General features: G+C 48.6%; 1 protein-coding gene and 1 pseudogene across 1 annotated transcript in view; one reads left to right on the top strand and one right to left on the bottom strand.

Moving 5' to 3' along the window:
* Positions 1–746: 746 nt before the first annotated feature.
* Positions 747–24305, bottom strand: part of CUNH16orf96 (chromosome unknown C16orf96 homolog) — a 47346-nt gene continuing 23787 nt past the window's right edge. The window contains 17 exon segments of the mRNA XM_039885225.1: positions 747–2247; positions 2907–2969; positions 7127–7226; positions 7352–7496; positions 8497–8589; positions 10680–10742; positions 11455–11573; positions 13283–13329; positions 13332–13446; positions 13887–13961; positions 16806–16916; positions 17226–17311; positions 18955–19473; positions 19476–20496; positions 20627–20713; positions 20922–21002; positions 21794–21898. Coding sequence (XP_039741159.1) covers positions 2048–2247; positions 2907–2969; positions 7127–7226; positions 7352–7496; positions 8497–8589; positions 10680–10742; positions 11455–11573; positions 13283–13329; positions 13332–13446; positions 13887–13961; positions 16806–16916; positions 17226–17311; positions 18955–19473; positions 19476–20496; positions 20627–20713; positions 20922–21002; positions 21794–21898 — 3030 coding nt within the window. The 3' untranslated portion in view covers positions 747–2047.
* Positions 22884–23002, top strand: LOC120620607 (uncharacterized; annotated as a pseudogene).

The raw sequence follows: 24305 nt of genomic DNA, 5'->3' as shown, positions 1-24305 counted from the left end.
GCCAAAGGTCAGCTTCCCCACCCCCACAGGGGACAGGACCCACTCCTGATTGCCTGCACTTGGGACTGTGGTTCCCCATCTTCCAGAACGCCGAAGGGGCTTATCAGACTGCAAACAGTTACACAGTGACCTCCATGGGCCTCACTCCTTACTCCCTTGGCTACAGGAACTAACTCAAGCATCGATTCTGATGTAAACTCCGAAATGGCTGTGAGGGCAGCTCTGAGGGGCTGAGTCACACTCTGGTGCCTGTGGGTGCCCACATGCCGGGCTTCAGGGGACAGTGCTGGCATGGGGTGCTTCCCCAGGAGCCCCAAGCTCCCTGTTTGCCTGAGCTCAGGCCACAACTCCCTTTCCTGCCTCTGGAGACATGATGGAAGTTGGGCCTTCATACCTGGTACAGCACCTGAGAAGTACAGCCTTCCTGATGCGGGGGCCGGAGTGCTGAGGCCTCACTGTGCGACCCTGGCAAGCCACACCCCCACCCCGCTCACAGAACCCCTCTGACCTGCCCACCACACAGGCCTGGGGCAGCTCAGGGCACCTGGCCACAGTGGGAAGTATGTCGGAGGAGGGGAGGTTGGTCGCAGTTCTCTGCTCAGGATCAGCCATGGTGGTTCTGAGAGGCTGACCCTGGGGTGCTGGCCCAAGGAGGGACCAGCAGGTGCACCCACCCACGTGGTGTAGGCAAGGCCACCCTCCACAGAGGACACTGGGCCAGTCACCCTCATCCACAGTCAGAAAAATGAAAGATGAAAGATTTTATTCTGGGGAAAAGTTGCAAAAATACTCATCTGTGACATAGGGCTGGAGACTGGGGCTGTACCGCCAGTGCCCACCGAGGCGGCACCAAGGCAGCATGGACCTGGGTCAGGAAGAGCTTGGCCTCGTTTGGACACAGTCCCTGGAGAAAGAAAAGAGAAGTCGGGGCTGGGAGTGGTCGGGGGTAAGGAGCTGGGGGAGGGGCTGAGGGACCATTAGGAAGTGGGTGGGCACATAGTGTCCCTGGATTCCAGCGGCCACCAGGTTCCATGCTAGTTCCATGGCAGAGCCTGGAGCCCCCAGTCCTCCCCCAGGTCAGACTCCCAGGCAACTTTCCCCCCACCCTTCTTTCTGACTCACTCTGCGATCCCAGGGGCCTCTAGTGGACGTTGGGGGGGTCACGCCCCAAAACTGCACAGAGGGAAATTTCACAAATTTAGTCTTTGTGAAATGTGACAGAAGTGTCAGAAGCACACAAAGGACAGAGAGCACAACTGAACAAACTAGGGAGTGGAAAGGGGGAGGGAGAGTGAAGAGGGAGGGATGGATGTACCACCCAAGGGGAAGAAATCAAGCTGGGCATGCAGGATGCTGGACTGCCGGTGAGCTCTGCTCTGTGCTACTCTGTTCCACCAGGCAAATGGGCAGTTAGCCCGGGAAACAGACAGGTCACAGGACCCCAGCCCTGGGTGGGATGGAGCAGTCCTGATGTATTGCAGGGGCATTGCCCAGAGTTCCTCAGGGATTAGCCAGAAGTAAATATAAACAATCAGCTTCTTTAAATATCCAATTCACAACAGTAATTTCTGGTGGAAATAACTCATTTTTTAAAAATGCACACAGTAGAATTTGGTTCCCATAAGAAAGTTGGTCCTAGTAGAAATAATGGCCCCCCGAAAGAAAATGGACATCTGCAGGAGCTAGAACTGGAACTGATTCTGATAAAATCATTTCAACAAAATAAAAAGGAAAGTGATTGTTTTTCAAACTCATTTAACTGCATTGTATTGAAGATTGGTCAAGGAATTAAATTGACTTAGTAGAAAATTCAATCTAGAAAGCTGTGTTCTCCATGAACTGTAGGAGGAGGAGGATTGTGTAATGTGGTTTTACATGCAGAGAGTGAAAACAGCCACTGGGTCAAAATGAGTCCCTTGTGGAGACCCCTCCCCTATGTCCAGAGTCCCTGCACCTTCCCTAGGCCAGAATCAGGGCTTGGTCTCAGCTACTGAGGGTAGTGGAGGGGATGATGGGGGTGCAGGGCACAGGGCTCACAGGTGGTCTCCTAGGCAGGCTGCGTGCTGGCTCGTGACACGAGGCGCTGAGGCCTTGAGTGCCTGGTGGGCCCTGGGGCCTGCTGGGGTTCCTGCAGGGATGGCATCAGTGGTGGCAGCAGTGGCAAGGGCGGCAGAGACGGAGGGCGAGCTGGTGTCATCGGGCGGGGGCCTGAGGGAGCTGAGTAGATGCCGGCATGGGGGTGTAGGGCTGGGAGGGGCAAGAGAGACCTGTGATTTGTCCCAAGAACATTCTGGGTAGAGGCCGGCCTGACCGGTTCATCCCCACTAAGGACAGAAGCCCCAAGATGGAAGTGTTTCACTGTGGCTCATCCAGTCTCTGGCACCTTAAACTTCCTGTCGGGGGAGAGGGTGACCCAAGATAAAGCACATTCCCCAGCCCAAGGTCGCTGTGCCTCAGCTCTCTCCTCTTTCAAATGGGCTGGCAGTCCTCACCTCCCCCAACCGGGTTAAGGACTGGATAAGATGAGAAGGGAGAGAGCTCTGCACACTGTAAAGCACCCATGGATGCCTGGCACATAGCAATATCAGGTGAGCTCAGTACCCCCAGCCTGGCTCATGGGGCCCCTGGCAAAGAGGCCCAGGGGAATGAATGAGCTCCCTTATCCCACCCCTGCAGCTAACTGGACACCTGGGGACAGACACCAAGCCTGGGTCCCTGGGACAGCACATGGGCCAGGAAGCCTGGCTAAAGGAGCCCAGAACAGCTGGAGACCTGGCTGGGGAGCTGGGTGGGGGCCCTGGCACAGTCATAGCAGGTGCGAGATAGATGTGGTGGGCCCCAAGCTGGGATTGTGCGACCTAGCTAGGATCCCAGCTGGGCCAGGGAGCTAAGGGGCAGGTACTCACAGGGGTGGATGGCACCAAAACGCGTGTACAGGTTTCGAGTCGGGGGATGCGGAACCTTCGCGGCTTAGTGGAAAAGAGAGAGGAAGAGGCAGGAATGGTGGGGGCTCTTCCAGAGTTTGGCTCCTCCCCGGAGGCCCTGCCCCCCAACCTGTCTTCTGGCTCAGCAGTCCCCAGCCTTTCTGGCACCAGGGACCAACCAGTGCTCTGAGGTAGAGCTGAGGGGGCAGCTGCAAAAACAGATGAAGCTTTGCTTGCTCACCTGCTGCTGGTTCCTAATAGGCCACAGACATGGGGTTGGGGACCCCTGCTCCAGCTCTGTTTCCCAGGCTGCCTCCCAAAAAACATCAACCCTCCCCATTTGTGTGTGGAAGTACCTTCTCTTCCCTTCCTACCTTCTCGAGCTTCTTAAAGCTAAGATATTAAAAAAAAGGCTTTTTGAAAGTAACTCAAGGCCAGGGAGGAGACCTTATTTTAGCATAAGATACAGGCAAAATGCTGACGGGACTAGTCACAGGTTAGCTGTCTGGCAGGTCTTTAGATCTTCCCATCGGGGGCCAGACCACCACAGTGCCCCACTTCCGTCTTCCATTCCTTCATCTTTTGTGTGCATTTTTTTGACATAAAATTCACATAACATAAAATTAACCATTTAAAGTGAGTAATTCAGTGGCGTTAAGTTCATTCGCAAGGTTGTTCAATCATCATCTCCATCTAGTTCTAGGACATTTTCATTACCCCATGAGGCAGTCGGTCCTCGGTCTCCCCTCCCCGCAACCCCTGGCAATCACTAATCTGCCTTCTGTCTCTGTCATTTGCCTGTCCTGGACATTCCCTTCTTGCTGTCCAGCCAAGAAGCACCATGACTGGCCACCTAGACCAAAGGCACGAGAGGGGAGGGACTCACAGGTGGCTGAGCTGGGCACAGGGGTCTGAAGGTGAGGGCCCAAGCTTGGCACCAGCACAAGTTACAGGGTCGCCAAGCTCCTTCCCATGCAGGACACCAACTGTTTCTTCTGCGTGGATGGCTCTGTCCTTCCCTGGCTGTCTCCTGATGAGTCCTGCCTCAAATAACCTTTCTATGAGAATGAGAAGGGACATCTGAGATTGACCTCTCCCTGGTCATTCTCTCCATTTCCATGTTTCATCTTATTCACTTGCTGAACTTATTTACATTTCACCATCCTACGGAGTAAAAACTCTAAGGAAGCAGTAACGTTGATTACATTGGGTTTTCCCTAGTGACTTCCAAATCACACCTGACACCAACAAGGGCTCAGGAATGATCAGGGCCATGTGGCAGCAGAAAGTGCCTCAAAGATCTCCCTTCAAGACAAAACTCATTCAGCTGCAGAAAGCGCAGGGAGCTGACGGCCTCCACCTGGTAGCACCTGGAGTCTGTTAGCACATCCTACCAATGATAGGGGCACGAGGCCTGGGCATCTGTTGGGCAGCTTTGCCCGGAAGCTCCCCCCGGGCTGCTCTGGACCTTATCCAGTCTGTGCACTGTCTGCGGGTCTCTGCTTCCTCCCTCCCTTTCCTCCTCCACTTTGTTAATGTCCTCCCTATCCAAACCTCCTGCATTCCTAACTCTGTTGCAGGGTCTATGACCTCAAAGACCCAACTGAGACCACCTAGATTCCCCACAAGCCTCTGGGATCCAGATAGCCGGGAGTCATGTTCCTCGAACCTGAGTTAAGAACCACCACCCATGTGCTTTATGGGTTCTGTGCAAATGCCTGGCTGAGGGGTGCTCCCTGGACCCCACTCTGATCCCCAGTTGGCACCTGGATCCGTCCACAGGTCAGAGGCAGAACCTGCCAACCAGCTGACCAGTGAGACTATCACATTGCTTCCTTTCAAGGTAAGGGAGGTAAGTTCAGGGTGCAAGTTCAAAGACCCACCAAGGCCTGGAAGCCCAACTGCTGACCCAGCACTCTCTGACATCCCTCACAACTTTGGACTCTACATGTCCAAACTTGAATTCGCCACCTGACCTCAAAACCTGTTCCTCTTGGTCTCCTGAGCTTTCCTGCCTCTACATAAGCCAGGAGACTCCCAGTCGGAGGAGATACCTGAGCCCTGGCAGATGGGAAAGATTCTCCAGAGGCTCCAGGCTGAGCACACAGCATGTGCAGAGGCCCAGGGGTGAGAAACAGCCTGGCTCATTGAGAGAGAGTGAGCGAGCAGTTCCATGAAGATGAAGGGAGGAGACCAGTGGCCAAGTGGATCTTCAGATCAACCAAGGGGTCCAGACTCTGAGGGCAATGCCCCCCAAGATGTCTGTGTCCTAATCTCCAGAACCTGTGAATGTCACCTTACGTGGCAAAGGATACTTTGCAGATGTGATTCGATTAATGATTATCCAGCTGTGCCTGATGTAATCACAGGGTCCTTATGAGGGAGGCTGGAGGGTCAGAGTCAGAGAAAGAGATGTGAGGATGGAAGCTGAAGTCAGAGTGATGCCTTTTGAAGATAGAGGAAGGGGCCACAAAGGAATGCAGGAGGCCTCTGGAAGGTGGAACTGGCAAGGAAACGGATTCTCCTAGAGCCTCAGAAGGAATCAGCCCTGCTGACACCTCCACTTTAGCCCGTAAGCCTCATTTCAGATTTCTGTCCTCCAGAACTAAGACAAAGTAAGTCTGGGTTGTTTTAAGCCACTCAGTTTGTGGTAATTCCTTACAGCAGCCACAGAAAGCTGACAGGTTCTGAACTAGGGAAGGGCCGGGTCAGGGGCGTGTTTTAGGCAGTTCATGCAGAGCTGGTGGGGACCGCAGAGGCTAAAGAAGCATCTCCTACTCCCTCAGTTCTGCCTTCTGCCTCCTGCCTCAGCACCCCTGCCGCCTCCTCCTGAGTCCTGCCCGTACTTAGCCTTCCTTCCATGGAGAGTCTCTGAAAGTCTAGCCTGCTGACAGCCCGCCTCAGCAACCGTCCATCTGACCCCTGCTGGGGGCATTGCTCACTGGGGATCAAGTGTTCTGCCCTGGCTAGAGCTCCTGACCACAGTACAGGCATCTGGAGACCATGGGCTGGACGGACACCCCTGTGTGACCCCCGTGGTGCTGGCAAAGGGCTGGATGCACAGCAGTACCGAGTGGACACAGTAGGATGAACAGATAAATGCAGCTGGGACCAAGCTGGACCTGGGTGGGGCTCACATGGCTAGTTTAGGTTTAGATAGTGATTGTTTTGGATTAGAATGTTCTTTTGAGTAAACAAATGAGTGCTATGAGCATACTGGTCAAAAAATCTGGCCACAGGTAACTGGTTTCTAATGCTAGACTTTGTTGCCCCTAAGCAGGATAAAGCAGTCGAGGTGTCAGGATTCAGTCCTGCTCTACTGCTTGGAGGTCTTGAGAATGAATGAGCCGTGGGGAGAAAAGCCCTTCCCTCTGTGGGGAGAGGGGTGCTGCCTGGTGAATGACTGGGAATAAAGGCCAGGTGTATAAGATCATCCTGGCCCCTCCGCCAAGGATGCCCTTACCTCATTTATTGTAAGGCCTCGCCAGGTTGCTGTAGGGCCTGGCAAGAAGTCAGCTTCATTAAATATTAGCCACCATTGTTATTATCCTGCCCGGTGGTCCCTGAAACCCAGCCTGGGTCCCCTTCCAAGAGCATCTACCGCCGGGGGGCCTGGAGAGGAGTTCTCACCCCAGGGGGAATGCAGGGTTCCAGGTGGTGTCCTGCCATCCTGGCCCAGGGGGAGAACCTGTAGTGGGTTGAATGGTGGCCCCCAAAAAGACATGTCCCCCGGAAGCTGTGAATGTAGCCTTATTTGGAGAAAAGGTCTTTGCAGATGTAATTAAGTGAAGAATCTTGAGATGAGATCATCCTGGATTAATCTCTGCACTGCAGGTGGACTCTCATCTTTGGGGGGCAGCAGCACCCCTCCCTAGGCCCGTGTCCTTTGCAACAAGCTGTTCTTGTACCAAGCCCTCCAGGTCAGCTATTTATCCTCACCTTTGGTTATCTGCTTACAGTTTGCCTCTCCCACTCCTGTGGAGACCCCAGGAGAACAGCTCATACTTTTTACTCTCCTCTCTCTCCCTGGCACCTGGTACAGTGCCTGGCATACAGTAGGACCCCATTTTTGCAAGTGGCTGTGTGAAGACCCCCTCAGTCAGAAATGGTGCTAGCTGTGGGCCCTGCCTGCATCCCCTCACACTGCCCAGCGAAGCCAGGACACCGGGCAGTGGTGCCCAGGAAGGCCTGACGCCCCTCACCAGCCAGCTCCTCCACACCAGTCAGTGGCCGTGCCCTGTCCTGGTTGTTCATTCGGCCCTTGTACAGGATCCCGTCCACTCCAAGGATGTCCACTTCGGCCTGTTGGACAGCCCAGGCCCCAAGTCAGGGAGTGTCCTTGAGCCTCCCTAGTACACACAGAGGCCCAGCAGACAGAGCATGGTCTCCCTGGGGTCACCCACTGCCCAGGCTGCAGACTGACTCACAGTGTCATAGTCCATCAGTTCAGGGTCCCCATAGGTGTAGAGTGTCGACAAGTTATATGACTTGAGCTTGGCATCATTCCCAGGGCCATCGCTCCAGTCCTCGTGGTCTCCAAGGTCCTGGAGCTGCTGGAGATGATGCTGTTCCCTGGGGCAGGGCAGTGGGGTCAGCAGCCACCTGGAGACCCCTCTGCCCCCGAGGAGCCTCAAGATGGGCCCTGAGGACCTGGCCAGCAGGGAGGGAAGACTGGAATTTCCTCCAGCTGTTTGGGTGATACAGATGGGCAGGCCTGGGGCCTGGTAGGTGGATAGAGTTAGGCACGGTTGGGGCAGAGGGAAAAAAATCAAGGCCTGCATTCCCCCTCCCCCAGACCATAGCCATCAGGCCTGGTCTGGCCTGCCAGGTGCATGCTCTTAGCTGAATGGTAACCATGACCATATAAAGTGGGGGATGGGACATGGGAGCCGTGTTCCCACTGTCCTCACTTCCCTTGCATGACTCTTTCTGGAGATCAAGAAGCTGTTTTCCCCTCACCTGGCTAGACATACCCACAGGTCTGGGGCTGGAAGCACCATGAAGTGGTGAGGTGTCAGGAGGGTGAGGGGCAGAGCTGGGACCCAGGGTGCCAGCTAGGTCCATCGGAAATCCTCAGGTTTAGGTACCAGCTCTGCCACTCACTACCTTTGACCTTGAGCAGGTCACTTAAGTTCTCTGAGCCTTAATTTCAACTGTGAAATGGGATAATAGAATACATCACAAAGGGCAGGTGTAAGGATTTAATGAGCTGTCAAAGCGCTTAGTGCAATGTCTGTCTGGCCATAGCAAGCCTCGCCGAGGACTCACGGTCATTACCTACAACCTCCAGTGGCGATCAGTATTAATCCTATCTTGTAGGAGGTTGTGAGATTTAAATGAGAAATTCTCCCCTAACGGTCCTTGCCCCATAACAGATGCTCAAAAAACATGTCCATTCCTCTCCTCCATGATCATCTCATGCACCTGTCTGCTGCCCCGGCCACCTCCCAGAACATCTGTCTCTCCTGCAGATGGCTGGGACTATCTTTGGATCCTGGGACTGGACTTGACGTCTCTGCAGGGCTTCTGGGTCCTGAATGACCTTCATGGGGCAGGCCCCCAGCCTGCTTACCTCATCTGCTGCCGCTGCAGGTACTCATAGCTGTTGGCACTGGCTGGCCGCCGCCGTGGCAGCAGGTGGGCTTTGCGGATGGTGATGAGATGCCTGTTGGAGGACAAGAGCTCAGTGGGAGGCATATATGGTTAACACTGGGCACCAGGCTCCCATTTCCTCCAGGAAGGCACCCTCAATTGTAGCCTGAAACAAGGCTGCTCTGGGGAGCCCCAATAATCTTTGTAAGTCATAAAAAACAACTGTTCCGACTATAAAATTAAAAACCGCAATAGGTAAATCCTAGAAACAGGACACAGACTGGCCAGCACCTGGAGGAGAAAGGGAACGGGAGTGACAGCTAATGGGTAAGGGGTTTCCTTCTGGGGTGATGAAAACGTTCTAGCACACTAGAGGTGGTGGCTCACAGCTCTTGTCAATATATAAAATACCACTAAACCACTTGCTTAAAATGGTTAATTTACGTTATGTGTATTTTCCTCAACCAAAAATAAAGTAAAACCTCAGCCTTCTGAGGAGCTGGAACTGTTCTACATCTTGATCTGAGTGGTAGCTACAAAGGTGGACATGTGGGTAAAAACCCATCGAGCTGGACAGTAAACATTGATATTCTTTCTGTGTTTAAGCCACAATAAAATTTATAAAATTTTTAAAAAGTAATACACATTGATTGCCAGCATTTTAGGAAGTATAGAAAAGCACAAATAAATAAAGTACGATAACCATATGACAAATATTTTGATACGTGTCCTTCCAGGATTTTTCCATGTTTATGTATTTCTTTTTTAACAAAAATAGGCTCATAACACACCTGCGATGTGATTTTCTCATTTAACTTATTGCCAACATTTTTCGAGGTTGTTAATATTCTTCCAGGACTACGCTATCAATATGGCAGCCACTGGCCACAGGTGACTATTTAAATTTACATTTGAATTAACTAAATTTAAATAAAATTTCAAATTCACTTTCTCAGTTGCACTAGCCACATTTCAAGCACTCAACAGCTACACGTGGCCAGTGGCTACTACACTGGGCATCACGGCTATAGAACATTTCTGCATCTCACAAGGTTCCATTGTATGGTATTCTCCTATGATCTGTTTTGGCTGATGTGAACGTACGTACGGTAACTCATTTACCACTTCAGTTTGTTTCTTTTCTTTTCTTTTTTTTTTTTACTATTATAAATAATGCCGCAACTAGAGATCTGTTGTTTGAAAGAAAATTCTGATATAGCTCCAAAGCCCCTCCATAAACATGGGCTGACATGGGGGCGCTGATGAGCTTCACGGGTCAGCAGGGCCAGGCTCGCACCGTACAGAGTGTGGGTATTACAAGATCCAGCTCTTAAACCCTATTAGAGTACTGCTTGGCAGCGCCTCCGAAAGCTAACCATATGACTCAGCACTTCCACAGTTGGGTTTATACCCAAAAAGAATTGGAAATAGGTGTTCAAACAAATATATGTTCGTAGCAGTACTATTCACAAAGGCCAAAAGGTAGAAACAACCCAAATGTAGTCCATCCATACAAGGTGATATTATGCAGCCATAAAAAGGAATGAAGCACTGACACAGGCTACAACATGGATGAGCCTCAAAAACATTATGCTCAGATGCAAGAGACGACGTATTGTATAATTTCGTTTCTATGAAATGTCCAGAACAGGCAAATCTACAGACAGAAAGTAGATTCAAGGAGGGGGCAAGGGGAGCGACTGCTTAATGGGTCTGGGGTTTCCTTTGGGGACCAAAAAAAAAAATGTTTTGGAATTAGAGAATTTATTTACATCATGGTAAATAAATTAAATGCCACTGAATCATTGACTTTAAAATGGTTAGTTTTATGTTATGTGAATTTCACCTCCAAAAATAGACTATAAAAATACATATAAAAAAAGTCTCACAAAGTCCTGCTTTCCCCCACAGTTTCCTTCTATCCCTTTTCTTTTAGAGTTGACCCATTCCCTGGGACAGTGGGCACCAGACAAGGCCTGGTGGAAAAAGGAATGACGGTGGCCCACCCAGGGACAGGGAACAAATGAAATGACATTTACAGAAAGTGGATGTGCATATCAATGATTCTTGAACCTCATGGACACATAGGGTTGGGGTGTGTGTGTCTGTGGGCTCTCACATGCATCCAGAAGAGAGAGGGTGCCCCCTGGTGGTTCTACTTACGGGCCAGTCATCATCTCCACAGGCCGGTCGCAGGAAATGCATTTCACCCGCTCAAACAGTTTCCTGGGAGACATGCAGTGGTTAGCTGTGGCGCCCCAGCCAGGGTCTGTGAGGCTGCTCCCTCCCCCAGGTAGTGTTTAGGGGAGGCTGCAGGTCTGTCTCTGCCTCAGGGCCAGGACTTCCCCCCATTATCCTATACCCACTGGCCTGGCCCAACGCGGCTCAGCTTTGCTGGTCCCTGCTGACTACTATCTGCAGCTTCCTGGAGCAGAGGTGGGGAATCAAAGTGTGTGTAGTTTATCTCCCCGCTTCAAACAAATGGAGATCTTTAAAACCAGGGACCTTCTGGAAACCCCCTTCACGGTGGACAGTGGGGCGTGAGGGGTAATTTAAGGATAGGAGCCCCCAGAAACAGAGTCCCTCTGCCTGGGGTGCTGTCTGGATGTGGGTAAGGGGCATGGCTCTGGTCACAGATCCCCCCAGGCTGCCATGTGCATGGCCCCTTCCCTCTCTGAGCCTTGGTTTCCTCATTTGTGGCAAAAGGGCTTTGGGGCAGATGGGCTCCTGGAGCCCCCTCTGCCAGCCCAGGCCAGGGTGGCCCACCTCTGAGTGCCTGTGCTCTCAGCTCATCCCGACCCCTTTCCACACCCAGCTGGGAAGCCCAGCCTTCTCTCCCCATGTCCGCAGGTTTGGAATTCTTGCTCCCAGAATCCTCTGGGACGCCCCTCTTGTCTCCTCCCCAGAGAGGGCCTCCTGGCCTCAGTGAGGGGCTCACTTTCTAAAGCCGGCAGCGCTGTCGGGGTCGAATCGGAGGCCTTCTATCAGCAGCTTCCTGACTACTTGCCAGATCTCCTCAATGTCTTTCTTTAGATTGTCCAAATCCCTGCGGGCCAGCTGGAACAACCAAAGGGAAGATTATTTAGTCAATTTTAATTCACACTCTGCATCGCTCTAGAAAAGGATTTGCAGTAACCTGCAAAGTTACACAGAGTATAACCAGACTGAACAGAGAAAGTGAGGTGGTTACAGAGAAAGAACCAACAAAGCTTGGGTTAAGGTTCGTACCCCTAATGCATGCTATTGCTAGGGGGAGCTGCCCAGTGAGCTTCCCTGCAGCCAAGGGAAGAAATACCCTTAGTTAGTTACTGCCCCCAAACAATCAATCCCTATGCTCAACTGCACACCTGTGGGCCTGAGAAACATCTCTCCCAATGGTCCCCGAACACCTTACATTCACACATCCAACACATATATTGAGTGTAAAGTATACATTCAGTAAATACTGAGTGTAAAAGTATACGACTTTTAGTATAGTTGTACAACCATCACCACATGTTCCTCACTCCCAAAAGAAACCTCATACCCATTAGCGGTCACCCTGCATGTCCCCCCAAGCGCCATCAGGTGTAGGCAACCACTAATCTACTTTCTGTCTCTGCCTATTCCAATCATTTCATATAAATGGAAGCAGACAATCTATGGCCTTTTGTGCCTGGCTTCTTTCATTGAATATGTTTTCAAGGTTTATCCAGGTTATAGCATTCATTCCTTTTTATGGAATGAATAATTTATTTTACAGCTAGACTATTTTGTTTGTCCATTTACCAGTTGATGGACATCAGGCTATTATGATAATGCTACCATGAACACTTTGTATGAGTTTTTATGTGGACATAATTTTTCATTTCTCTTGGGCATATATATACCTAGGAGTGGAAATGCTGGGTACTGTGGTAATTCTGTTGAACTTTTTGAGAAACTACCAGACTGTTTTCACGGTGGGACTTCTGAATTTTTAAATGGTTTCCAAATTTTGGTCTCTAAACATAACTCCCCACTAAAAGGAACCAGAACTCCAGAGATGTGGCCAATTCAGGTCTGAGGAAGGTACTGTTGACAGTAAACCTGGAACATCTTGTCACTTAAGAAAACAAGACATTTTTCTGATGACAAAGGGTCAAGTTGAAGGGTTCACAAGCCAGCTCTCAGGCCAATGATGAGACCATGGGAATGACAAAATAAGTAGTAACGTAATTGATTGAACAAACTGAATATACAAAAATCCATGATTTATGGTGACACTCACAAAAAAGAAATCAATAAATAAAAATAGAAACCTTCATTTGCTACTATGTACTGGATATGGCTATTCTACCAATATCTTACCCTGAAAACTGGTCATTAAAGGAAATACTTCATCATTGTTCCTGCCTTTCCTCAACGAACCATATTTCCGGGTAATCACAAGCTGATGAGGAACAGCTCTTCTTTACAGATTTCTAGGTGATAAATGTAGAAGCTACGTCTGTCTTGCTCTTTTGGGTCACTCACTCTGGAGGAAATCAGCTACCCTATGAAGGAGCCCGTGTGATCAGGGAGTGAGGGATCTTGTCCAAGGCATGTAAGGACGGACATCATCTTGGAAGTGGCTCCTCCAGCCCCAGATGTTATCTTGACTGCAACTTCATGAGAGACCCTAAGCCCCCCAGCTAAGCCACTCCCAAATTCTTGACCCTCAGAGACTGAATGTTTGTTGTTTTAAGCTGCTAAATTATAGGGTAATTTGTTATGTGGCAAGTGCTAAACAATACATAGGAACTCACCTTGGTGCCCAGGTCCTTGTTGAGCTGCTTCACAGCCTTCCTCCATCATCCTCATGGGACATGACCTTGCCCAGCATGCCCTGAATCATCTCGTTCAGCTCCATTGCCACCGTCTCCAGGTCGGCTCGGTTTGCCTTGCCTGCCAGAGTGCTCCTGTCAGCTTTCTAGAGAGAGAAGGGACTCAGGGAGTCAGGACTGCTGGGGTGGGAGCAGGAGGAAGCTGGCGGAGATCAGACCACTTTGGTCAATTTTGTCTAGTTTTGGAACCTTGGACATCTAGCCTTGGCTTAAATTCAACTCTGAGCTCCAAGTTGGCTCAAACACAGTCATCAGATCAAAGCCAAAGTTTTCTGTGACAGAGAAGTTAGGACATGATTTTTAAGTTCATATAACAAATTGTCATTAATTCTGAGTCACTGAAAATAAGAGTTGATGGGACAACTTTTGAGCAGCTTTCCCAGCTTTTCTATACAAATAAAAGTGGAAGGAGACTCTGAAGTCTCTCTGCCAGGTTTTGTCTTGGGGCTGGATGATTCCATTTCTCTGGGCCGGAGAGCTGGGGCTCAGGATGGGGGAGCAAGAGGAGAGGAATCTGCTCACTCACCTCTCTCAATTCCTGCTCTATCATACTTTTGTCTGCCTTCTGTATTTCTAGGCTTTTTATTTGTGCATGGAGAGCCTAAGAACAGAAGCAAAGGGCATGTCAACCACCCTTGGAAGCCCCGAGGGTAATGTCTGCTTCCCACCTCCACCCTTGCCATGTGCCAAGAAGGGACAATGAGGCCAGGAGGACAGCAGGTAGGGTGGGCACATGGGAAAGCTTGGGCTCCGGAACTCCAGGTGCCCAGATCAGAAATAAAGGAACATGGGACTTGGGACAAGCTGTCCTCTTGGAAGTGGCATCATGGGAACTTTGCTGCACAGGAAGGCAGACCTGAGAAAGGAAAACACAAATCAATGCTGATGCTTTGGCTCTCTAGATTTTTTTTTTTTAATTTAAAATTATTGGGGTGACATTGATCAACAAATGGCTTCCTAGATGTTTAAGGCGAGTTCACCTCTTCTGATCTGTAACGGGGTCCCGGAAGAACTGCAGTCTGTTTATCAGCCAAGCACTCACATGCCACTCACACTTATGCCACTGTCAGGGAACAACCCTCATATCTCACTCCCATATCTCCACAAAGAATCAGCTCCCTCCATTAATTCTACCCTCTCTCCCCTTACTAGACTCTTCCTATGACAGCAGCAACAGCTAACCTGCTTGGAAAGAGCCTCACATCCTCTGGGCCATGTCCCCAAAGGGTGAGGTCACTTTTCTTCCAAAGCTGAAAATAGTCTTCTACTTCTCCCTTCATACCTGGTCTCCCTCTCACCCTTAGCAACAGAACGCCCAATTTTTAGAGGGCATTTGACCTCCCAGAATCATGACTATATTTCACAGCCTTCCTTACGGCCCGGTGTGACCACTGGGGTGTAAATGCAAGTAGGTAGGTGTCTTCCTTGCTGCTGGCTTGAATTTAGAGTTAATGACTAGAGCCTTGAGGTGATCTTATGAAAGGAAGTCACAGACCATGGAATACTAGACCAGCTCTAGACCGACCATCTCTGTCTTTGTTTCTCTGAGTTACATAGTTTCAGTCAGTTATTTGGCAGTTTACGTTATTCAAAGTTGAACCTAATTCTCATTAATGCAAAGCTCCATCACATCCACTTGTGAAAGGAAAATAATGTTTCCCACAGTCATTAAGAAAGAGTTCTGCCCTCGTTTATTTTCCTGCTGTGTTCTGAGTGGGAGACACTTGAAGAGAAGCACTCTAAGGTGATGGATGTTTCCATCTTGCTTGGATGGTGGTGACATGGGTGTATGAATAGGCAAAAATTAATCCACCTCTTATACTAGGACTTGGGCATTTCACTGTGCATAAATTATAGTTCAATTAAATACACAAGTACCACTGCTTACCCCCAAACACAGAAGACTCTGGACAGTGTCTGTCCTGTTGACTGCTGTATCACCAGGCCTTAAGAAGGTGCAGGGTGAAGGTGAAATAACATTGGCTGAATGACTCAATGAATGAATAAGCGGATTCTTTGCATCACCTGTTACATTCTCACAGACAGCCAGGTAAAGCAGTAACGGCTATTCCAGATGTGTCTGCATGCCCTCATTTCTCTACTGGAAGGACTAGATGGGGCTGCTGATCTGTTGCACATGTTCATTGAAGAAATATTTAATGAAACATGTGTTGTATACAAAACCCCGTTCCAGGTCCTTCCAGGGTTAACTTTTATAGGTAATTAATTCTTGTTGGCATGAGGGGCAGGAAGGAAGTCGGGACAAAGGCTGCCTTGCTCCATTTAACATTGTTTGGTCGGGCCTCATCCTCTCAAGCTTCTCTCAAGGGGTGATGACTACTTAGAGGCAGATTCTGTCACCCCGCCTGCACTGTGCTGAATGGACTAGCTCCAGTTTCCACCCAGGAAGGGCACCAATATATTCCTAGGACATGGCAATCCGGCTTTTTGAAGCAGTGACTAAAAGAGAGCCCAGAGTAGCCAGAAGATGTCATTCCTATCTTGGCACTCACAAAGGTCTGAGCTTGAATCATTAGTCTCTTCCGCCCACACAGTCCAGGAGATCTCCCTTTCCCCTGTGCTTAGGCTGGGAACTGGTTTGCTTTGCAGTTCTTTTCCTGTCCAAGTTACCCTGTGTGGGTCCTGGCCTGATTACTCTGTGTGACCATCTTTGGAGGCGAGATATGCCAAGGGCTTGTCTTGGTCCTCCCCTTCGCCCTCCATACTCTAATGTATCCCACCAACAGCCCCCTCACTGGGAATCAGAAGACCCCATGGAAACCAACTCAGGTGGTTTGGTTTGAGATTTTGTCTCTTTCTATTTTGGGGGAAGGTCATCTCCTACTGGGAATGACCGTGATCCCTTCTCCGAAGGTCTGGGACACCTCCAGGACAAGGCACAGACTGGACTGGTCCTGAGATCCAGCTCAGCAAGTCAGAACCCCTCAGGCTCATGGGAGGTGTCTGTTGGAATGAGCCCCTGGCAGATGCTCTGTATCCATCTCCATACCTCTCATGTCAGCAACTCTGCTGTTCTGGAAAGGCTCCGTGGCGCTGACTGCTCAGAAACAAGCCAGTTTAGGAGAAACGTTATAAACCTAACAGTTGGCACAAGAAATCCTCTTATTCATTCATTGATTCATTCAGCACATCTTCAGCCTTCACTCTGACCAGGCACCCTTCTAAGGGCAGGTGACCCAGTGGTCAACAAGATGGACACCGTTCAGGCTTTTCTGTTTGAATATGTGTGTGCTGCTTGTTGTGGGGGGCGGGGTTTGTTTGTTTCTAACCGAATTGTAATTTACATACAAGCAATTGCCAGTAAAACTGTCCACTAACTTTTCCCTGCCTTCAGGACATCTGTGAAACCTTGCAGAGGGTCTGAATATCCCAAAGAGGAATTATCCCTTCAGTGTCCTTCCTGAGCCCACCCAGCCTTCCAAACCTTTAACTCATCCAGGCGAATCTGGATCTTATCCACTGTCCTGTCCAGCACGATGTAGTGATCCTTCATCATCGCTATTTGGTGGCCCCAAACTCTCTCGAGTTCCTCCTCCTAAAAGGGGGAAACAGATACCCAAGGTCTCTACTTCTGACATCGCCATGGCCAGGATGGGGCTTGAAAAGTGTGTGCCAGACCAGGATATCTCCAACCGGCCATCTAGGACACTCACCCACCCTCTGGGACCACAGATGGAGCAGTTCGCCTCGCCTCCACAGGGGAGCAGCTGCCTTCCCACTGCCCCAGGCCTCCTTTCAGCTAAAAGACAAATGCTTCATCTGGTTCTGGGTCATGGAGTCTGCCGTCAGCTTGCCTCATGGCATGGTCTTCTTAATAAAAGCTCTTTCTGCCTGAGACACTGACCTGCATCCTGGATTTCTGGAGGCTGACAATCTTTTCTTGCAATGAGTCCACTGCTGTCCCAAGCTTGGAAGAGATTCCCATATTAGCTGAAAGCAAAGGAGCAGGCAGATGTTAGTGGCAGGGATGGGACCATATGCTTTGTCTAGAGCCCCATCTGCTTTTGTTAAGAGATATCTGAGGCAGCACTGTCCAGTAGAGAGCTATTGTGAACTTGGGGGCCTTTGAGGTCATTTAAAATTTTCTAGTATTCATATTTAAAAAAAAAAATCTAAAAAGCAGGTGACATTAATTTTAATAAAAGTTTATTTAACCCAATATATCTAAAATAGTATCATTCAAATATGTAATCAAAAAATTATTAATGAGCCATTTTATATTCTTGTTTCCACACTAAGCCTTCAATATCCATTGTGCACTTCCCACTTAGAGCACATTTGAACTTGAACTTGCCCTATTTCAAGTGCTCAACAGCCACGAGTGTCTCTTGGTTATCATATTAGACTGAACAGGCCTAGGGAAAAGTCTCCAAAATTTACTCCCCTCCACAAAATAACCCCAAACAAAACTTTAAAGTACCTTATTTATAAGTATATTATCCCATCACAAAATAGAAAGGAAGATTTAACAAAAAAGGAGAGGAGTTAAAAAAAGGGAAACTATATCCAATCTGGACACGAGGCCAAAAAGTAACATGCAAGACAGAGCTGGAGAGTATAAAAAATCACAGCCAAGATACATTTACAAAATAACCACAGTTTTCTTAACAAAAATGGCAGCTAGTCAGAGGTAGAATTTGGGCTATTATGGCTTTATGTTTTAAATTTAAATTCATGACTATCAGAATCTTAGCTGTGCCCCAGTATTCACTGATATCAATGTGGTTCTTTGTAGCTATGTGAAGTTCTACTTGCTCTTTTCAAGAGTTGTGGGACAGCACTTTCCAACAGGGGTGGCACTGAACATGGGTGTGACTTATGTTAATGCAACTATTGTATTGGGCACGGAGCAAAACGGCAAGATAATGAATGATTCAGACAGGGTGGGGCAGTGGATCTCACAGTGGGTTCCCAGGCCAGCAGCAGGCAGCAGCATTTCCCCAGGAAGCATTAGAAATGCACATTCCTGCTCCCCCTCCCCCCAAATCACCTGAGAGAAACTCTGTAGGTGGGCCCCCCAGTCTGTGCTCCACCAAGCCCCTGAGGGGTATGGAGTGCTGAGGTGAGCTCAAGGTTGAGAACCACCCGAGTTATATCCTCAGTCAGCATATAAGCATCATGGGCATGAAATAGGAACACAAATCTACTGGTCCCACTGCTACTCGGAACTGACTGTGGTCTTTAAGGATCCGCATGTTTGCCTGACAGTTTTCTTAATTCCTAATTGATCACATCATCTGGGGTCTGTTCAGCGCTGCTGGGCATGCTGGTGGATCCAGACTTATCAAAGCACTGTCGCGTGGTACTGTGTTTTATGGGCTATTGAAAGGGAGATTTTGAAGAGTAATTTTGACTCTATATGCTTCTCCCCTAAGATAAGACCTTGCTGTACTTTCATTGTAAAGAATAGACTAGAATAATAAGAGGCTGATGCTTACACTAAAGGAATAAATGGCAAATGGTTGAATGTAGATTTTGTTGGGGCAGCTAAACAAAGGAAAGGGGGTGCTTCCTAAAGGCCACGGGGAGGGTCTGAGCCCTTGCCACCCTTCTCAGAGCCGGGCTGGGCCTACCTAGGTAACTCAAGCGCTGTTGCAGGTTGGTCGACAGCTGGGCAAATTCTTCTTTCAGGGAGTCGTGTCTAATGGGCATCTGGGCTATGTGGTTCATGGAATACTTGACAGCTTTCTTCTTGTCTTCAGGAGTCACAGCCTGTTTGGCGGCTAGCATGGCCTGGGACAGGGCCGTATCAGGAGGGATAATACTAGAAGAATATAAAGAAGTGAGGTCTTCGTAGTCCATCTCTTGTAAGTTTTCCATCTCAGTTTCACTGGTGAAGGCCATGGAGGTTGTGGCCCCACGTAAAGACCCTGCGCCCATGACGTCCGCCAAAACCCCTAAGGGCCCAGATGCAGCCGTGGTCGTTGCTACGGAGGCCAATTTGGTGGCAGGCGCATCCCTGATGACCTTGCTGGCAGCCTCAGCTGCCTGGGCTGCTGAAGCCGCAGCAGCTGCATAGGCGGCAGCTGCGGCGGCTGCAATGGCAGCAGTGGTTTTTACTTGCTGAAAGGCAGACCGGGACTCTTTAGGGGTGCTTCCTTGGAGGCCTCAGCCTTGGGAGCTCTGTCCTGAGAGACTTCTGCATCATCTTCATTTTCTGAGACAGCTGGGAGCTGGTGAATCGCCTGCTGGTGAGACTGTAACCGTACCTGACGAGGCCAAGCTGAGCCAAACTCTGTGGCTGGTCGTGGGGCCCTGAGGCCCTGGAACAGAGCAGACAGGGGACCCGATGGGCCTGGGCCAGGCTGGAAGTAACGTTGTCCCCTAAAAGGCCCAGTGCTAGGTCTGGGCAAGCCTCCGGGAGGAGGCCAGCCTCCTGGAAGCGGCCAGCCTCTGGGAGGAGGCCAGCCTCCTGGAGGCGGCCAGCCTCTGGGAGGCGGCCAGCCTCCTGGAGGCGGCCAGCCTCTGGGAGGCGGCCAGCCTCCTGGAGGCGGCCAGCCTCTGGGAGGCGGCCAGCCTCCTGGAGGCGGCCAGCCTCCTGGAGGCATAGGCCAGAGTCCTGCTGGTATGGACTGTAGGCCTGGGGGTGGGGCAGGCCCAGGCTCGGGGACTGATCCAGGCTCAGGCCTGGGGACTGCTCCAGGGGCAAGCTCAGGTCCATGCACAGGCCCAGGTCCAAATGCAGGCCCAGGTCTGGGGGCAGGCCCAGGTCTGAACGCAGGCCAAGGTGCTAGCGTGAACCCAGGTGTCAGACTGGGTTCCAGCATGGGCTCCAGTGCAGACATGGGCTCAGCCTCTGGCCCTGGCACAGAACCAGGCTCAGGTCCAGGTACAAGTCCAGGCTTGGGTGCTGACTGAGGCTCGAGCACCTGAGGCTGGCCCAGCTCCTCGGCCCCTGTGAATGGAACTGCCTGGGTAGACTCCTCCTCCTGTAGTTGGCCCGGGGCCTGGTATTGCCAGATGGACTCCAGGAGCTTGGGGAGTTGGATGGTCTCTGGGACCTGGCTATGATCAACACTCTCGAGGTATGTGGTAGTCTGGGGAAGGTCAGTTTCTTGTAGCTGCTCTGCGACCTGCCACAGCTCAGAATCTTCCAGCTGTAGTGAAGCAGCTTCCTGTGGAAAAGTTCCCTGCAGAAAATGGGGCTGGGCTGGCCAGGTCTGCTCCAGGCCAGCTCAGCGCTCACCCTACCCACTACCCACTCCCTCACCCCTACTTCCCTCTCCTCTATCTTCCTTCACTTACTGGGGTGAACATGGCCTCATGGAGGCTGCTCCAGAGTACTATGTCCTCAGCTTTGGGGATGGTGAGAATCTTTTTCTGAAGAGTCATCTGTGGGATGAGGGAGGGGGTCAGGAATGAGGGGTGTGAACCTGGTGGGCATGATGCCTTTGGCTGGCTCCCTTGTCCACAATGCCCTCCAAACTTGCAAGTTAATGAGCCTTTGCAGCTCATGTTCTCCTTACCCCTCCATGTCCCCAGCACCCCTGAATCTGGAGGTCAGGTGACCAGGGATAGAGGATAGGCCTGAGATCCTCACCATGTCCTGCTGCATCTTATTCATCTTCTGGTTCTGCCCTTTCAAGTCTTCAAAGGAAGTGTCTATTTTTTCCAAGCGTATCTGTCAAATGAGCCAAACCCATGGGTCAGGGGTACAAGTTCTAGTCCCAGCTATGCTTTTCTCACTACTCAAATACAAGGACTTAGCTCTAGGTGACTAAGAGCTGGAGAAGGAAGAATAGATTTCAAAGCAAGTGTTTCTCAGAGAGTGAGAAAAGGATAGGAAAGGGTTCCCTGGGCACATACATTTGGGAAATGTTGGGCTTAAAAAGCATTCAATGCGTTTTTGTAGAGTAGGACTTCTCAGAGCCTTTAAAGAGCCTTTAATGGGCTGGGTCAATGTCCTTGTGGCTATGGAGGGAGCCAGAATGTAGGCCTATGCTAGGTTTACTCCACTTCTCAATTGGGATAGAGCTAGAAGAGGAAGAAGTGCTCTCTTTCTCCTAAGTTGATGGAATATAAGCCTGGGGTCACCAAGACTTGGGGAGTACCTGCCTGAATATGACGCTAACCCAAACTAAAATGATCACTGAACGAGAGATGTTGATGTGGCGTGAGCACCTAGATCTAGCTGTACCTGAAGACCTTCCTGGACTTCTTAGTATATGAGAATAAATTCTCTTATTATGCTTACATAAGAATGAACTAGATTTATGTAACTAGTATAGCATGGTGCAAACCATCAAGAGTTCAGTGGGATGGACCAAGTGGCTGGGCCACATCAGCCTCCTTCTCTTGCCCCCAGGGCTGTGTTCTTTGACTAAGAATGGGCTTCCTAGATTTATCCTGTCACCCCAACCACCAGAGGTCTGAGCAGCATGGCCAGCTTGGAGGATGCTGGGGAGGGTCTACCTTATCAAACATGTTCTTCAGCATGTCCACATCCTTCCTTAGGGTTTCCGTGGTGACCTTGAGAGCATGAATGTTGGTGAGCAAATCCTGCAGGGTCTTCATAGACTGAAGAGGGAGAGAGGAGGGGAAAACATGAAGTTGGGTGTGGCTGGGGGAGAAGACAAGAGAAGTGTGAAAACTCTGATGACTGCCATGGTCCAAGAAGTCCTCTGGGCTCTCCCAAAGCCTAGGCTGGAACATACTCAGAGGCTAGCAAATAACATTAAAATCCACAGTGCTCTGAGCGCTCAGATAGCCTGCGTGAACAGGAGGCAACCCTGTGTTGAATGTATTCAGTAACCAGGAATCACTCATAGTGAAGCATCTCGTGCCCTTGGGTGGGAACCACTGCAGGATAGGCAAGGGAGTTATGACTGGATTTACATTTTTAAAGGGTCCTGGCAGCATGTGTAGATTGGCCCTGGGATGGTAACAGGGGAAGCCAGAGGGCCAGTGAGGAAACTTCCAGGTAAGAGCTTATGGATGCAATGCCGGGCTCATAGATCAGTTTTACCACTGACTGGGGCTGTTATTGAATCTGTCTAAGTTTTCGATTCCTCAATCATAAAATGGGTATGAAAAAAAAATAATGTACATAAAGGGCCTAGCACATCATACTAAGCAAAATAAGCCAGACAGAAAAAGTTGAAAATCACATGATATCACTTATATGTGGGATATAAACCTAAAAGCAACAAATGAACAGGACAAACAAACAGAGACTCATGGACATGGACAATGGACTAGTGATTACCAGAGGGTAGGGGGAAGGGGAGAAGTAGACAGGGGAAAAATTTAAATAATTTCTTCAATATAATTAATTAAAAATATATAAAAATTATAAAATATATAAAAAATTAATTTAAAAAATATATAAGATGCAGAAAGAAAGAGATATTCCGTTCGGGGAGGTGGTTTCTTAGGAGGTGCGCTGCTTTATTCAAATAATGACAGATGAGAATGGGGTGGGGAAAACATTAATTTCTATTTTAAAATATCTGTTACTGTGGTAAAATATACGTAACAAAGTTTACCATTAAAAAAAAAGGGGGTCTACAGCCATTCTACCCTAACCAAGCTTGATCCTGTCTGATCTCAGAAGCTAAGCAGGGTCAGGCCTGGTTAGTACTTGGATGGGAGACCATCTAGGAAAACCAGGTGCTATAGGCATGAAAAAAAAAAAGGTTGTAAGCTGTCAAGGTCCTTGCAATCTGTGAAGTCAACCAAGGTTTGCCTTGCCTAAAAAAAATGAATACATAAAAATAAATAAATACATACATACATACATACATACATACATAAAATTTTTTTAAAAAGGGGCCTAGTACACAGCTAGGCATTCAACTAACAAAAATTACTAATAGCATAATGGTAGAAGTCCTTCTTATCAGTAATTATATTAAATGTAAGTGGATTAAACTTTCCATTAAGAGGCATAGATGGGCTGAATGGATAAAAAAACATGATCCAAACTTACAGTGTTTTATAAGAGACATATTTTAGATTCAATAAGAATAGTTAGAGACTTCAATACTTCATTTTTGATAATGGATAAAATGACTACATAGCTCAGCAAAGAAAAAGATTTGAACAAAGCTATAAAGCAGCTAGACATAACAGACATCTATAGAACACTCCACTCACCAATGGCAGAATACACATTCTTCTCAAGCATACATAGAATATTCTACAAGATAGACCATATGCTAGGCCATAAAACAAGTCTCAATAAATTTAAAAAGCACTGAAGTAATACAAAGTGTATACTCTGACTACAATGGAATTAAATTAGAAATCGATAACAGAAGTTATTAGAAATCCACAAATACATGGATATTAAACAACACTCTCCTATATGTCCAATGGGCCAAAGAATAAATCACAAAGGAAATTAGAAAACACTTTGAGATGAATTAAAATGAAAACACAACACATCAAAATTTATGGGATGCAGCTAAAGCAGTGTTCAGAGAAAAATTTTAGCTGGATGTGACTACATTAACAAAGAAGAAAAATCTTAAATCGATAGCCTAAACTTCCACCTTAAGACACTGGGAAAAAAACAAACAAACAGTGAGCTAAACCTAAAGCAAGTAAAAAAGTGAAACAATAAAGATTAGAGAGGAAACTAATAAAATAGAGACTAGAAAAATAACAGAGGAAGTCAATGAAACTAAAATCTGGTTCTTTGAAAAAAAAATCAACAAAATTTGCAAACCTGTAGCTAGATTAACCAAGAAAAAAGAGATAACTCAAATTATTAGAATCAAAAGTGAAAGAGGGAACATTACTATTGACTCTACAGAAATAAAAGCAACTATAAAGGAATACTGCATACTAACTGCATACTAACAAATTAGATAAGTGGGACGAAATGGACAAATTCCTAGAAAGACATAAACTACCAAAATGACTCAAGAAGAAATAGATAATCTGAAAGACCTAAAACAAGTGAAAAAATTGCAGTAGTAAT

The sequence above is a fragment of the Pteropus medius genome, unplaced genomic scaffold (genome assembly GCF_902729225.1).
Source record: "Pteropus medius unplaced genomic scaffold, Ma_sr-lr_union100, whole genome shotgun sequence".
NCBI classification, from domain to species: domain Eukaryota; kingdom Metazoa; phylum Chordata; class Mammalia; order Chiroptera; family Pteropodidae; genus Pteropus; species Pteropus medius.
Note: the sequence above shows the minus strand (reverse complement) of the source record. Positions and strands in the feature narration are given on the sequence as shown.